Raw genomic sequence first — 17,800 nt, 5'->3', positions numbered from 1 at the left:
GACAATTAACGCTTTCTGTATTATTAAGGTTAGCATCTCTCTGAGTTGCTCTATGCAGTAATGCGTGGTGTCTAAGTTTGCATCCATCGATTCCACAAGGCTTTGCGATCCTGCAATCTTTTGCCATGTGGTTTGTATAATTACAACATGCTAAACATAGCCTGTGTTTAAAAATAAAATCACTCCTTTGTTGAACGTTCATATTTTTAAAAATTGAACATTCTGATGTCTTATGCTCGTTTCGGCATGCGAAACACTTTGGTAGGCGCTTCGGCCTATATTTTTGTTCCTTTACAGCATGTGTATTCAGATATCCGCTCTTATGAGGTTTTTCTTTCCTCTCCGACTGTAGCATCGTGGCCAACTCTTGTTTTCTTTGTATCAGCTACAAACTTGATCCATTGATGATGCAAGTCGTTTGGAAGTTTTAAAACTAAATCACGAATCAATCTAGGATCATTGAGATATTCATCGTGTTTTAGTATTTTTATATTTGTCACGAAACAATCAAGCGATGTTACAAAATCAATCATTGTTTGGGGTGATCCAAAATGTGGATTCCTCGCATTTAGCATTTCCTTCAATAAATTCGAATAAATGGTTTCGGGATTTCCGAACCGTAGATTTAGTTTTTCCATTATTTTTGGAACATTAGCTTTATCGATTAAAAGAGCGCTCACTAATTTCAGCGCGTCTCCTTTGAGATATTTCTGTAAACGATTTATATTTTCTAAATCGGAAAAGTTTCCTTGAAGGGTAGTTTCTTCGAACGTTATTTTAAATCTAGGCCATATCTTATATGACCCATCAAAATAGGGGAGGTCTAAGAGAGATTGCCGGTGTAACAGTCTATTTGAATCAGGGGTTTCTTCTCTACCCTCGTTCTTAATTTTAAGAGTTTCTACTAGAGCCCGCATAGATTCTCTATGGATATTCATCATCTCTTCTATTGGTGTTGGTTGTGTTTTTTGAAGTCTTAACAATTCGTTCTCTATGGTCTTGCATTTGGGGCATATCCATCTTTCTGTTTGTTTAGGTTTTTTATTTAGGCCTGCGCATGTCAAATGGAACCATCGGTCACATTCATCGCACGCGACTAAATCGTCCCTAGAATCAGGCTCATTGCACAAGCGGCAATTGCCATTCTTATTCCTAATGAATTGATAAGACATGACTAAACTAAAATGGAAAAATCACACCTTTTTTGTTGATCCGGTCCTATCTCCGTCTTTCCGTGTTGGTGCTTGGGCGATTCTCTCTTTGTCCTGGGAGGCCTTCTGGCTCGGATGTTGTTGTCACCTCTGGTGGTGCTACTGCTGGTGCTGCTGCGTCTACTGCTGCTTAAGGTTTTTGCTGGTTAATTCACTTATATTTGTCTCCGTTTGAAAGGAACACTTTTGGCATCCACTGCCGGTTTCTTAATCAATTCACAATGTTTATTTCGGTTGAAAGAAACACTTTTGGCATCCACTGCCGATTGAAGAGTTCGCAAATTATCTTTGAAAAAGACTTTTTATTCGCGATTAACACTGTTGGCATCCACTGCCGATAAATTTTCGCGAATTATCACTTCTCGCATCCACTGCTGAGAAGAGTTCGCGAGTTAACTTTGAAAAAGACTTTTTATTCGCGATTAACACTGTTGGCATCCACTGCCGATAAATTTTCGCGAATTATCACTTCTCGCATCCACTGCCGAGAAGAGTTTCACTTTTGGCATCCACTGCTATTTGAAGAGTTCGCGAATTAACTTTGAAAAAGACTTTTTATTCGCGATTAACACTGTTGGCATCCACTGCCGATAAATTTTCGCGAATTATCACTTCTCGCATCCACTGCCGAGAAGAGTTTCACTTTTGGCATCCACTGCTATTTGAAGAGTTCGCGAATTAACTTTGAAAAAGACTTTTTATTCGCGATTAACACTGTTGGCATCCACTGCCGATGAATAGTTCGCGAATTAACTTTGAAAAAGACTTTTTATTCGCGATTAACACTGTTGGCATCCACTGCCGATAAATTTTCGCGAATTATCACTTCTCGCATCCACTGCCGAGAAGAGTTCGCGAGTTTCACTTTTTTCCACTTTGGAAATCTTCACTGCTCCTCTCTGGAGCCACCATGAAAAATTTCTCTATTGAAAGAAAAATTTTAACGCTTTCGCGTGAGTTCTGTTACAATACTAAAAAATTTATTCAAAAGTTTCACAATATATACATGGTTCCTTAAACTAAGATTGACGAGGAACATCTCCTCTCTCTCTCTTGAAAACCGATAACATATCGGTTTCGTTTAGATCATCTACCTTCCTTGTCCCTTCTTCTAGCGTATGGTAACGTGCAGTCTGAGACGGCTGCACTACCCTAAGAAAATACCTTAAGTTTATAGCACCTCGTCGGTGCGCCTATCTTATTCTTGGATTTCCCCTTTCCATCCTTCGCTCTAAATAACATCCTTTTATTTTATTACACCCTGCTGGTGTATCTGGCTGAGCGCAGCTAGGGATGGAAAAGGGTAATAAAAATGCATCCTAAATGATGCATGCATTAAATTGTTTACCGGACGCTATTTAAATATTCGTCCATTCTGAATTTATGACCGGCAATAATTTCGAACTACAAGCGTTTTCTAGCCTAACAAAACACTTGAGCTCTTACATCTTTTAATTGCCTTACATTGGTCCTTTCTAAACGTTTCTATACCTCGCTTGGAGGTCTTTTCTAAATATAATCTCAAATATTGCTTATCTTATGGATCTGTAACTCGATCCGCGATAAGCCTCAGCTGTCCGTAACACTATGCCGAAACGATAGAGTGGTTCTCAGATTTTCGTGAAAGTGGTATATTTGTTCTTTTCGCAAAATATTACAACCTTATTTTTTATTTTTCATTAAGGTTACCATTTCCATTCTAGGGTGGTCCAAAAAATTAACTTTTTCCTCTTTTTTCCAAAAATGCCTTTTTTCAAAAATTCATAACTTTTGGTCTTCTCGACCGATTCAGATGATCGACATATCAAATTAAAGACAATTAGACATTTTTAAAAAACAATATTACACTTGCAAAAAAAAATTGATTTGATTCTCTTGAGAGTTGAGGATTTTTTACACAAATATCTAAAAATCAGAGATGTGTTTTTTTCGTTTTAACTTATGATTTTTCAAAGTTACCCGATAGTTGAAAAAATCAATCCGAGTATTCCCCCTTTTTCCAAAAAATGGTTTTTTGAGAAAATCATAACATTTGAACCACTGGACCAATCCAGATAATCGACATATTAAATTAAAGCCAATAATGTCTTCTTTAAAAAAATATCGGTCCATTAGTCCGAACGTTAATTTTTTTTGAATTAGTCATTTTGAAAGAAAACCATCGGTTGATTTTGAAAATTCATAACTTGAAAACGAAAAAAATCACAATTTTTATATATTATATGTAAGAAATCCTCAGCTTTCATAAAAAAAATAAAATACAAAAAATTATAGCGCCGTCTAGTCCAAAGCCATGAAAACAACAAAAAACAAATACAATCAATAATTACAAAAATAAAATCAATATTTTTGGCAGGTGTAATATTTTTTTTTTAAATGTCAACTAATTGTCTTTTATTTAATGTGTCGATCATCTGATTCAGTCGAGAAGATCAAAATTTATGAATTTTTGAAAAAAGTCATTTTTGGAAAAAAGAGGAAAAAGTTGATTGTTTGGACCACCCTAAAATGGAAATGGTCACCCTAATAAAATAATGAAAAATACTGATCTAATATTTTGCAATACGAAACCAAATTATCGCTTTTCACGGTATTCTGAGAACCACTATATCGGATTGGCATGGAATCTTTATATATAAAAGAGAGTTTTTCCCACGTACGTATAACTCATCATCACGGGAGAACGGCTGATCAGATCTACGCCATCCATATTGTGCGACTTACCTCGTGCTGTGTCGGTGGGAGAGTGCCGAATCATATATGGAGGAGTAGATATTCGGCTCGTGTGTATGTGTGTGTGTATGCGGTGAAGCGTTACCCGATTAACGGCTGTATACTGTTGCGCTTGCGGTGGTGTATAATGGTACTAACACGTTATAGGTCAAGCCCCAAGTTAAGTTATATTGACATTGTGTTTTATAAGCCACACATCTCCCCCTCTCTCCAAAGAAAAAAATAATCACAGTTACAACTGCAACCACCATTGCAATCACCGCAGAACAGTATGTTTAGTATTAGAAAAAAATGAAGTAAGCTTCATTCATCAAACTTCCAATTATACTATTACCAATGTTTCTAGGAGACATTATCCTGAATCTTTGGAAAATATTGATTTTTAGGTTATTGTAATCAAGGCACTGGTAACTGTCTATGCTATGTAAATTTGAAGTTACGGGCGACAGGCACAGATTTATTAATTAATATTGTTTCTGCATCCTCTAATTGCAGTTCTTTGTTTTGCTTTTCTATAACTTACTGTAGGTGTGCTTGTATGCTACGTATTCTGGAATGTTAGACGTTCGGCAAATGTACCGTCATCGAGCGTAGATTGCTTTAGATATTCTTCTCGAAAGTTACGCAGCAATATATATACTATTTTCGGATACTGCTTGGGAAAGGTTTGATGTATTGCGATGGTGTAGTAACCCTAGGCTCTTGAATTCTCATAGATGAATGTGGAAGGCTAGCAGTTGAAACAGGAAGCTGTTGGAGTGCGACTACCGTCGAGAAATCAGCAAGAATCTTCGTGTTGCTCAACTTTTCGCTCATGTTGCTTTCCTTTCGGGTTACCTGAGTTTTTTCGGTCTTCTATGCGGGCTCATCAGCATCACTGGAAACACCTTTCCGGTCGCTTGCATTGATCTTATTTCCAGCTTCTTCGTGGCGCTGTAGTTCGATGAACCTTCGCGGCTGTTATCATCACTCGTACTTTCATCGAGGCCGCTGGGATTTGTTTCCTGCGTCGGTTTTGTATCATCAGATCGGAGTTCAGCGGGGTTATGGTTTTCTTTCGACCGAATGTATTTTCTGTCGTGTGTCATAGTTCAAGCTTTTCGAAAGTATGTTGTAGAGATTACGAGTTTCAACCTGCAATTTGCCGCATACATAATTTTAGCTATAAGACACCGGTGAACTAGCCATTGAATACTGTATGCATTGGTTGTTCGGTGGATCTCATTCGATTATGATTACTAAAGATATTGTGGCGTTTTTAGCTAAACATTTTTTATATGGCTTCTTCGGCCAATTATTCAGCTTTTTGTTTTGCTTTATATTTTTTCATGGCGTCGTTTTGCATTGACTGCAGCAGATGCATTTTTTTATGGGAGTCGTTTTGGAATTATTGCCGCAGATTTACAATTATGTATGTTTTCAATTGCGTCGTTTTGAAATGATTCTAGTAGCTTTGCAATTTTGCATTTTTTTTGCGTCGTTTTACACAGCTGCTGCAGTCAGCTTTGCAATTTTGAATTTTTCAATTGCGTCATTTTGCATTGATTGCAGCAGATTTGCAATTTTTGCATTTTTTCCCAATGGCATCGTTTTGAAACGATTGCAGCATCTTTGAAATTTTGCGTTTTTCTACAATAGCGTCGTTTTGAAACGATAGCAGTTTTGCATTTTTGCAATGGCGTCGTTTTGAAACAAAATTTGATATTTAGCGTTTTTCATGGCGTCGCTTTGCATTGACTGCAACAGATTTGCATTTTTCCAATGGCGTCGTTTTTTAAACGATTGATGCACATTTCCGGCTCTTTTCGAAATGCATTGCGGTTGTCACAATTCACTTGCTTTTAGCTCGGCCTCTTATTTGCAATTGCAAAAGTATAGAGGATTCTTGATTCACTTTAAATGAATGGCAGGATCGCCAAATGTGCGACTTACCTCGTGCTGTGTCGGTGGGAGAGTGCCGAATCATATATGGAGGAGTAGATATTCGGCTCGTGTGTATGCGGTGAAGCGTTACCCGATTAACTGCTGTATACTGTTGCGCTTGCGGTGGTGTATAATGGTACTAACACGTTATAGGTCAAGCCCCAAGTTAAGTTATATTGACATTGTGTTTTATAAGCCACACACATATATTTTGTGAGTTCGTCTTCACCCAAATTAGAATGATAGAGTACTTTGGAAAATATTTGAGATGATTGGAAAAATTCTAAAAAATTAACTATGCATATCTTTATATATAAGAAGGATATTTAACATAAAAAGGTAAAATTCGAAAATAATAGGTATATGTATGTTTCGCTGTGAAAATCATCATTTAGATCAATTTTACAGATCTGAACGATGACATACAAACTCTCTTGAAATATATTCGTTATTTTTACCAACCAAAATATTCTCTAGAAATAGGTTATATGGCAGAACAACGTTGGCCGGGTCAGCTAGTGGCTGTATAAATAGATATAACCCCTCCCCCCATTTTTACCTTTCAAATTACTTGCTTACTCTTCGTCTTTTAATATGTCTTCACTGATACTTTCAAAGTGCGAAGAGTATGTTTCCGCTCCTCGTCGCCAGATGTGGTGATCCCGATGCGGATCAAATATAACTCTCGAAGGTTTTGTTTGGGTTTAATCAATTCTGACAAAGCACTGAGCATATCTTACACTTCCGGATCTATAATTTATTCTGCCTTGCTTTTTACAATTCATCTCAAAGCCTTCTACTATTTAATATTGAACAGTCACTATATGCTTTCCTTTCCAGATTGTAGTTTCGAAGGTTGACAGTGGTCCATTTTTGTTCACGCCCATCCACTTCAGTTCGATCGACCGACGTCAGGCCAAAGACGATAGCAAAATAACCTTCAATTGGGTCCAGCATGATGTGTGCGAAGTAAACGTGAAACTGACCAATCCCCTTCCGTTCGAGCTGCAGGTGACCGATATTCGTCTGCTGACAACGGGAGTCGTTTTCGAAGCGTTTCCCCAAACGGTAATGCTTCAGCCGAATGTTCTGACCACGGTAGCCCTGCACGGAACTCCCATCGAGAAGGGTGAGTTAGATATCAAAGGGTACAGCACTCACACGCTGGGCGTGAAATCCAATTGCCGTCTGAAGTATATGCTGCACCGCAAGCAGCGCAATTTGCCTTCGCACTACCAGTTAAATGTGATTCCCGCGCTTCCAAAGCTAGAACTTAAGACAAGCCTCCCGCAGACGGCGACATTCAGTGGGATGCCAAACGCAGACTGTGTCACCACATCGGCCAGCATTACTCTGTACAACGGAGAGCTGGGGGAGTGCACGGTAACTTTGACCAACAGCAGTAATATTTTGATAGAATACATCGAGGCCGTGTTTCACTCCAATATGGATGCGAGTCTGCAAGATCGGATTTTCCAGCTGTCGTCTGATGAGATAACATCTAAGCTGCCCATCAGGCCGAAGGAGAGCATCGATTTCAAGTTGCTGATTTACGGTGAGGCAGACTTTCTGGGTGCCGTTGCGACCGGGCAACAAATGTATTCGCATTCATCCCATCAGGATGGCATGAATAGTGCCGGACCTCAAAGTTTGACTGTGTCTCACAGCGGAGGAGTGGCGGGCACGTTCAATGGCAGCGGGAATCCGAGTATTCCGAGTCGAATCAGTTCGCCGACCAATACTCACAGACGCAACGATCCGCTGATGTCCAGCTTCAGGTCAACACATTCAGGACATTCTTCGTTGGCTACGTTAAGCATGGGTATCGCAACAGGACACATTCCGAGGCAATTGGAATCACAATTGCGGTTCAAATACTCCGGCGGAGAGGGTTTACAGGAGGGTTATTGTCGGCAGTGTGCAATCTCGTTCAACCTTGAATTGCTTCCCAGTGCGCAGATCACTAACTGGGATGTACTCTCGGCTGAAATGTGAATATTGACGTTGTGTGAAAGAAATACATTTTAAATGATTTTATTTTCTTGCAGCCCTTCACAATTCTACTTGGTGCTGGACGTGGTGAATCTCACCGCTCAGGAGATGTCCCTCAACTATACATCTAATAAAACAATACTCATTGAGGCTAAGGAAAGCTGCCGCGTGCCAGTACCTGTGGATCGATGTCCGCTCCAACGTATTATGGCTTCAATGGAGCAACAGCTTCAATCGTTGAACAGTACCTCGGCGGATGCTCATCCGAGTATTCTTAGCGGGGTAGGTGGTCACACCAGCAGCGATACTGCCGATCTCACGGAACGTGTCTGCTCGGAACACATCGCCGAGAACGTAAATCTGAAGTGGTCTCTACCGGCGCTGGACTGCAGCGGGATTGCTTCCCTGAAGGGTATCACGCTAGCGCCAACCATGCTGGATCTGGTGACGGTATCACCATTGCACTGGGGTAAAAGCTTTATTTTTAATTACATTATTTTTTTCGTCGTGCGGTGACTCTTTCTTCGTTTATTTTTACAGACTCAGTTATACAGGTTTTTAGAAGTGGAGATATTTTTCTTCAGGGAGAGGAGGGGATATAAGGGATTGATACAGTATTGATAATCAAACATGAAGATCGATAACTTCAAGGGAAGCCTAGATTTGAAACATGCAATCTGACAAAATTGGACTGTTTCCCTCGGACTCATAAGAAGTAGGGATCGGATTTGGCTGACAAGATATTTTATTTATTTATTCACTATGACTCTACATCCCATTGAGATTAACTCTGATTCACTAATTTTCTCCAATAAACCCGATCCATGGCTGCAGTTCTCCAACTCCCGACTGCACCGATTCTTGTCAAGTCCTGCTCCACCTGGTTCAACCACCTCGCTCGCTGGGCTTCTCTCCTTCTTGTTCCTACCGGATTCGATGCGAACACCATCTTTGCAGGGCTGCTGTCCGGCAATCTTGCAACATGCCCTGCCGACCGCACTCGTCCAGCCTTGGCGACTTTCTGGAGGCTGGATTCGCCGTAGAGTCGCGCCAGTTCGTGGATCATTCTCCTTTCCCATACTCCGTTTTCCTGTATACCACCGTATATTGTTCTGGGCACTCGGCGTTCGAAAACACCAAGCGCTTGTGAGCCCTCTTAAAACATCGTCCATGCTTCCTCCCCATAGAGAACAACAGAAGAACAGAATCAGGGAGTTGTACATGGTACGCTTCGTACGGGGTCGGAGTTTGTTGGACCTCAAGGATTTGCGGAGCCCATAGTAGGCACGACTTCCATTGACAATGCGTCTTCGAATTTCACGGCAGTTGTTGTTGTCAGTTGTGATCAACGAGCCAAGTTAGACAAATTCCTCAACCTTCTCGAGCTCGTCGCCGTCGATCACAACACTACTACCAAGAACAATTCTGTTGCGATCAGTCCCTCCTGCTAGCATGTATTTAGTCTTAGACGCATTGATCCCAACCCCAATCAGCCCTGCTTCGTGTTTCAGTCGAGTATACAAGTCAGTTACCGTCGCATGTGTTCTTCCGATTATGTCCATGTGGTCGGCAAAGCAGATAAACTGATAAACATCGTTGCCTGAATCAGTCTTGTCAGTTTTCGGGGATAGCCGTGATCGCCCATGATCCTCCATAGCTGTCGTCGGTCGATTGTGTCATATGCGGCCTTAAAATCAACGAAGATGTGGTGCGCAGGGATCTGGTACTAGCGGCACTTTTGGAGGATCTGCCGCAGTGTAAAAATCTGGTACGTCGTCGAGCAACCGGGCATGAATCCGGCCTTATAACTTCCCACAAATCTACTTACTATTGACGATAGACAGTGGAAGAGGATCTGAGACAGAATTTTGTAGGAACCATTCCTTCCATTCCTCCGGTAGCTGTTCTGTGTCCCAGATCCTGACTATCAACCGGTGCATACACTCTACAAGTTTTCCCGGACCTCCCTCGAAGAGCTCCGCTTCGAGGCCATCCTTATCAGCTGCCTTGTGGTTCTTAAGCTGATTAATGACCTCCTTAACTTCACCCATGGTCGGAGGTGATACGTCATCGTTGTTCACTGCACCGGTGTAGTCCTGCTCAACGCCGTCTTGGTCTCCTGCTGCGCGCTGTTCAGGTGTTCATCGTAGTGCTGCCTTCACCTTTCGATCACCTCGCATTCGTTCGTCAAGATGTCTCCTTCCGCGGCACAAAGCCTTTGTGCAAGGCGTTTAGTTTCTTGAAGAACTTCCACGCATCTCGATAACGATAAAGCAGCTCCATTTCGTCACACTCTTTCTCTTCCAGGCGGCGATTTTTTTCCAGAAATAGATGTGTTTGCTGCCTTCGCTTCAGTCTGAACAAAAATCTCTGGCTATGGGAAACTGGCCAACAGTTTTTAAGGCACAAATAGCTGCAATAATAGAATGTTTAAATAGCTGCCTCAAAGGAAAAAAAAGACATGCTAACATCTGCATATTCTCAGACAGTCAAGCAGCACTTAAAGCTCTAAACTAAATTCTATCAAATGCTCTTCAAAAATTCTCTGGGAATGCATCTTCCTTTTACGGCAATTAAGTCAGATAAATTCGGTACAACTGTACTGGATTCCTGGCCATTGCAGTATAGAGAGCAACGAGCGAGCAGATGAGCATGCCACGAACGGTTCAAGCTCACCCTTCACTGGTCCAGAACCATTCTGTGGAATTTCCGATTGTGTGTTGATGAGCGAGCTGAAGAAATGGGAAGATCGGGAAGTGATTGCCAATTGGATAGCTGTACAACTTAACTAGTCAAAAAAATTATAGGAGGTTGTGTCCAAGATACGACCGCATTGTTGACGTAGAACTACGCTGTTATTTTATATAAGTCGGTTGTTTATACCTTCGGATATTATTCTATAATGCTGTGAAATTTTAGAGACAACTACTTAGTAGAATAATCTCTGAAATGATTTTTTCATTGTATAATCAGTTGACGATAATTGATTGATGATTCATTCTTGCCCTCGCAAAACAATCGTATGTCACAATTTATTTCATTGAAATTTTACCTCGAAGGCTATTCCGGTGGCCTTTTTCGAAATTGACATAGACTCGGCTACAGTCGATTATATACATGTTGCACCAGCACCATTATTCTATATCTCATAACTACATCAATATATCTTTGGTACCGCATGTAAACAACAACAATGACAACACTTGCAAGTATCAAATATCATGCTACATGTTATTTAGTATTGCCTCAAAGGAATCGCACCTCTAGATATCGTTCGTACAAACTCAGCGTAAACCAAGCGCCAAACAAGCGTTCACCATAGCATGCATACAGAGTCATACATTGGAGGCTTGAAACTACTAGCAATATAAACATTTCTCATCATTTTGCGCTATTCTCTAAAGAAACGCTTCTGTTAATATTACTGGCCTCGAAAAAAGTTGCATTACTTTCTCATGCTCGAGAGAAGCACAGCTGTCACCCTTAGTGGAGGAAGTTTTGCTACTGGTAAGCGAAACCTTATCACATACAAAATTCCAGAACATTTACTTTCTTGATGACTAAACAAGAGAAATAAACTCTTTTTGTTAATAACAACCTCGAAAACAGTAACAATGCTTCATTATGATCAATATTGACGCAAATGCAGTCCTAGTTGAAGGTAGTTTTGCTACTGGCACGCGAACCCAAATAACTTATAGCATTCCAGTAAGACATTCCGGATGCTTGGTATTCCCAAATAATTTTTTGGTGCACAATCATAACCATAACCATAACAACCATAACTGCTTCGCCATGACGTCAGTTTAACGCATTGATACATTCTCAAAGGCACCAACGAAGCCCTTATGAAGACGGAAAATAAACAATGTTAACTGCTTGGAAAAAGACTGAATTATGCCACACAGCTTGTACTCTGCTGTAACACCCATCGATGCGAATTCGCTGATGAGTTTGTCAAGAGCGACCGCCTTCACCACCAGCGGGGGGAGCTTGATTTTGGTTGCTGCCTGGGCGTTTACATTTTCGACCGACGCGCCGAAATCGCCTACTTCGCTGTTGTTCGGTGCGGTGTCACATTTGCGAAGGCTCGGTTCAGTGCGAGCGCTTTTCACTGCACCAACACCGCGTGCATCATTTGATGACGCTTACCTCGAAATTTTATTGCCCCTGGCAATGCGTTCGTTTGCTGCAGGGCTCGAGCCTGCCTTCCTCTTCTTCTTACTCATCGCACACTACGCGAAGCGTCCAATTTATGACGCGGAAAGAAGAACACACGATACGAATAACGCGAAAAACGAACCGAAAAATCAAACGACGATTTCCAAGTTGGATTACCACTGGTGGGGTCCAATCTTAGATCGAAGCGCAGTGAAAGCAAAGTGAACTGGATTACTCAACAGTCCGATGCCGAATGAAAGTTTGCCTCAGCGAGATCCACTGTTTATACTCTAGGCAAGTATTCCCCTTCATTCTTCTTCTTTTCCTTTGTTCACGGAGACTTTAAATCCTACGATTTCCCTTCCGTTGGTCGTCGATAAGTTGCTCGTTATTGATATCTCTGTTCGGGAAAGCACTCAAATGGACAGAACAAATGTATGGGAAAATAGAAACACTTTAAGTTTTCATGAATTTTAACCATTTAATAACCAGGGGATTCTATTGTATGACATATTAAACAAATCTTACGGAATTTCCGATTCGTTTAGTACGTAAATCGCCAAAATCCGTTCGCGGCAAAAATAGTTATTAACGCTAACTTTATTTCATAAAAACGTAACCTGTTTTCTGATTTGACACCCTTAATGAAAGACGTAGTTCTACGTCAAAAAATATCACGCTGAGTTTTAAAATTACTCAATTGCTGAGTCTTAATAAGATAATTTCTAGGAAAATCACTGGTCTTATAACAGGACACTGTCCGCGCAAATACCATCTTAAAAACTTAGGTTTAGTGCAAGATAATATTTGTCGCTTTCGTAATGCCGAAAGCGAAACCTCGGAACATTTAGGCTGATGTCACATTAGGCGGATTCGCCGCCGCGGATATCGCGACGGTTTTTTTTCTCGATATGAATTCGCTTCCGAAACCGCCCCGCTCTGTGTGACATGGCTCATTCACAATACACTGTAGATCCTCCGCTGCGGTTTTACTCGCGGAATCCGCCTAATGTGACATCAGCCTTACTCTACAATTGCGGAGCTCTAATAAGACACAGACTTCACACAGACTAAGCAGTAGATAAGCTTGAAGTGTAGTAGAAAGATAGGGCCATACCCATGGGCCATTCAAAATAATGGACGCAGTGATTCACACCCAACAAGGGAAAAAATGCTGCTTTGAAGTCGATGGTGCGTTGGGACTCTGTACTCACGGAATTTCAAGAGGATCTGCCGTGAGGTGAAGATCTGGTCAGTAGTAGACCGAACTTCGATGAACCCTAACAACCTACCACGAATCTGTTTGTAAGTGGCGATAGATGACGGAAGATGATTTGGGAAAGTACTTTGTAGGCGGCATTTAGGACGGTGACTGCACGAAAGTTTTTACAGTCCAGTTTGTCATCTTTCTTGAAGATAGGGCAAACAACCCCATCCTTCCACTACTCCGGTGACTGCTCTATTTCCCAGATTCTAACAGTCGGTCGATGCAGACAATTAACCAACTATTCCGGACCCATCTTGATATGTTCAGCTCCGATGCCATCTTTTCCAGTCGATTTGTTGTTCTTAAGCTGTTTGATGGCGTTTTAAAAGCGTTCGGGGAGCGTCTGTAGACCGCTAGGAAGCCTGGAAGTTGCAATCGTAATCCGGACGTGGCAGCGACGACAAAGAAGGTGGCGGCGAAATATAAGCGGATTCCTATCCAATATCTCCTATACTACTGTGCAGCGGGTTGTCGATGTTTAAGAAGGTGAAGGAGAGTTTTATACAGGAGTTTTATACCGCATCAGGAAGAGGGAAGGTGGCCGAAATTTTCAAAACCATCAAACTATCGAAGTTCCCGAAGTTCGAAATACTTCTTCTGACAGGCCTGCAATTGTGGTCTGAAAAGCGGCATTTTCATCACTGCGGGAACCATCAATCAAGCGATCTACGTCCAGGAGTGCCTAGAAAAGCTACATTTCTCAAGCAAAACAATAGACTTGTGCTGTTCTGGTCGGACTTGGCGAGCTGTCACTATGGGAAAAAGGCATTCGAGTGGTATGATGCGAACAACGTGGTTGTGGTACCCAAAGGCCACAATCCTCCCAACAGCCCAGAACTCCGCCCTATCGAACGGTATTGGGCCTTGGTCAAGCGGAACCTAAAAAAAAACTTATAAATCCCTGGAAAACGAACAGCAGTTTATATCTGACTGGCGTTCGGCGACGAATATGGCAGGGCTGTTGAGAAAAATTTCCCGACTCCGACTCGGACTCTGACTCCTCACAACTATTAGTATCGACTCCGACTCCGACTCCGGCTCCTGCTGAAAAAAATGTAATAATTCGAAACCAGGTATATCATTAGGATGTTTTTTTAAATTTACTGCATCCCAGCACCACAGATTTCGCTCATGAATTAAAGACATAAATTAAGGTGAAGCCAGTTATATTTTCTTATTTCACGATTCGCTCCTGTTTTGTTTCTAGTATTGTTTCACGGATACAATCACACGTTTGTCTTGCACGAATGTCGTAATGCATCACTACAAGACCCACATATTATTCAGTTGTTGTATGTTTGCAGTGGGTCAAGAAGTGGTGACTGAATACAGGTTTAATAATCGCGACGTCTACGGTTAGAATCTCGATGTTGCTTTTCACTTTTGTTCGAAGGGATTTTCTGATTCAGAAAATATGAACCACTTTTTCGCAGCTCGTCTATTTTATTCAACGGCTCAAAACTGGAAAAACAGGAAGAAATCCGGATAGCTCATATTGGGTTGCCCGGAAAGTTCGTGCCAATTTTTGAGAAAACAAAAGCATGAATTTCATAGGCAGCCATCTTTTACGCTGCCTTAACACAAGAAAGACTGAAACTTTATGTATACTTAGATTGCCCAAAAGCAGTCAAAATCACTGATTTGCGAAAGAATTAATAATTTGTAAAGAAACTGGTTTTGAATTCATATTTAATACTTTTTATATTTTTTACAGTTATATGACAAGTTATTAGTGAATATCAACAATGAAAAAAAAATTTCACTTGGGAAAAAATGATCCTTATTATTTATACATTTTTTTTACAAAGTAGAGTAGAAATCTTTTTATGTGTAAATCTTCCGCAAGCGTACTTTTGACATTCTTTATTATTATCATTTGTAAAGGGTGTGTCACATCAAATTGCATCACGGAAAAAACGCTGTAGAAATTTAATTTTTAGGAATTATATCTTCAGCTATCGCTTATAATCAGATAAGAGTGTATAGATCACGTTAGCCATGCTTCACTGTCAATTTTTCGTAAATTTGAAAAAATGTCGTCAAACGAAAAAGAGCGTCGTGAATTAATCTTGTGCACTCATTTCGAGAATCCGGAGTTGTCACATCGGGACATCGGTAAGATGCTGGGAATCGTCCAATCCACGGTCAGCAGAGTACTAAAACGATACTTCGAGAACCTAACCATCGACCGGAAGGTGAAGAAAAAAATGGATGCTCCGTCAGTGAAAAAGATCACAAGCGCGTAGTTAAGCAGTTTAGACGTGATCCCAGAAGTTCGGTCCGGGATGTCACCAATAAGCTGAATTTGTCAAGTTCATTCGTCCAGCGGACCAAGCAACGGGAGGGCCTGTGTACATACAAGGTTCAGAAGGCTCCTAACCGCGACGAAAGGCAAAACATGGTGGGGAAGGCGCGAGCCCGGAAGCTGTACACCGAAATGCTGACGAAGCCGCATTGCCTGGTAATGGACGACGAAACCTACGTCAAAGCGGACTTTCGTCAGCTGCCGGGCCTGTTGTTCTTCTCCGCAGAGGACAAATTCAGCGTTCCGGAGGAGATTCGCAAGCAGAAACTATCCAAGTTTGCCAAAAAGTACATGGTGTGGCAAGCGATCTGCTCTTGCGGAAAGCGGAGCGCCCCCTTCGTGATGACCGGCACGGTAAACGGGCAGGTGTTGGAGTGGTACGAAGCCAACGGGGTCACCTTCGTGCCAAAGGAAATGAACCCGCCCAACGCGCCGGAGCTTCGCCCAATAGAGAAATATTGGGCGATTATGAAGCAGGCCCTCCGGAAGAACCCAAAAGTTGTCAAATCGGAGGCGGACTTCAAGAGAAAATGGATTTCTGTTCAAAAAAAACTACAACATGACGTTGTACAGAACCTTATGGACGGGGTAAAGAGGAAGGTGCGAGCATACGGGCTTGGGCTCGAAGTATGAATAAAAAGAAAATGCCAAAAGTTGTTTAATAGTTTTTATTTTACTGTCTAAAATTTTCAAAAGGATCGGTCTACTGGGCGAATTTCTACAGCGTTTTTTCCGTGATGCAATTTGATGTGACACACCCTTTATTTTTGTTTTATAGTTGAAGCAAAGTCGTACATGACAAATTTAGCGTTTGTTAGAATAGTTTACATCTGATAACTTTGCAGTTGATCTTTGTGCGTCTTCATATTCAGATGATTTTTTTCTGTCTTGCTGCTTTGTATTCCGTAAAAAACTGTTCTGCGGATTGAAACAAGAACTCATTCCGGTTTATTTGGCATATAAAGTGTAAACCTGCACCTGGCCTATGACGGAAATAATTGTTCATCAACTGTTCTATTTTAGTCGATAGCAAGCCTGACTATTTTCAATGAAGATGTCCCATATTTCCGAAACCGAGGCAAATTTATTTGTTTGTAGGGGTCTACTTTTTTTTTATTTTTTCAAAGCGGATAGATCGTAGGATTTGCTAGAACTTTCCTGTGGCCATAATTTTTCTGAAAATATGGGATCCCGCTTTGGTAAGTAGAAATAAACCAGTTGTATTTTTTTATGCCTTTTAAATTCCACGAGCATATAAAACCCCAATATATGCATGTATTTCCGGTATTACTGTTGTCCAATCGTTCCTCAAAATTCGGCAGCCTTCTTCTGCTGTGCACTTTTTAATACGTTTGACAATATTGTTATCTATTATCAACGAGAATGCACTCATAATATTATATGAAATAATGTTAGAGACTGAGTCTGAACTACTTAGTACTTAGTATCTTACATATTTATTGAACATATTGATGACACTTTGATGTTAATCATTGGTGATCGACTATTCATCGTTATTTTCTTTGAATATAATCCGCTTCATCTTCAGATAGTAATTAAGAATATGTTGTATCTAATTCTATATCGGAACAATTTTTATTTATGTTTCTCAGATTTTCCAATAACTCAGTTCTATTTCATATTCATTTAATAATAAACGCGAAATAAACAACTTGTTAGCACAAGAATCGCTGCATAGAGGCACAACAAGTACTACTTTAGCTTCACAGAAATTGAAACTTATCAAGTATACGCCCAAGTCCACAAATTACCATTTACTTGTATGTTATCATGTGATGGTTATCGAAAAATAATGAAAACTGTTATTTCAATACAAAGCCGAACTGTTCATATAAGATATAAGAATTCGCTCAATTTAATCGTGAGAGTCATATGATTATCTAAAAAAGCAGTCAAAATGACTGCTCTTGGGCAATATAGGTATAACACATATGTATGTACCGAAAATGAAAGAGGGGGAAGTAACTGCTATTATAAATAAACGTGTTTATATGTTGTACAAATAGTCACAATATTCTAAAAAAACATGCGGCATTATACACATAGTTGTTTTTCTAATTGAAATTTAAAAGCAGTCAAAATGACTTCCTTGCGCAATCTAGTGTTAAAATTATATCATCCCAGAACATATTTCTTTCTTGTATTACAGAGTTTAAGAGTTCTATAAATGTGAGTTTAGAGTCCAGA

The 17,800-nt window shown here is 40.6% G+C and overlaps 1 protein-coding gene across 1 annotated transcript in view; it reads left to right on the top strand.

The window, feature by feature from the left end:
• Positions 1–17,800, top strand: part of LOC129777229 (protein brunelleschi) — a 38,588-nt gene that overhangs the window by 17,155 nt on the left and 3,633 nt on the right. Inside the window, exons 3-4 of the mRNA XM_055783384.1 lie at positions 6,708–7,858; positions 7,916–8,328. Coding sequence (XP_055639359.1) covers positions 6,708–7,858; positions 7,916–8,328 — 1,564 coding nt within the window. The remainder of the gene's footprint in view (positions 1–6,707; positions 7,859–7,915; positions 8,329–17,800) is intronic.

This window comes from Toxorhynchites rutilus, chromosome 3, assembly GCF_029784135.1.
Source record: "Toxorhynchites rutilus septentrionalis strain SRP chromosome 3, ASM2978413v1, whole genome shotgun sequence".
Classification (NCBI taxonomy): Eukaryota; Metazoa; Arthropoda; class Insecta; order Diptera; family Culicidae; genus Toxorhynchites; species Toxorhynchites rutilus.
The sequence above is the reverse complement of the archived record's forward strand: the minus strand, read 5'-3'. Positions and strand labels throughout refer to the sequence as shown.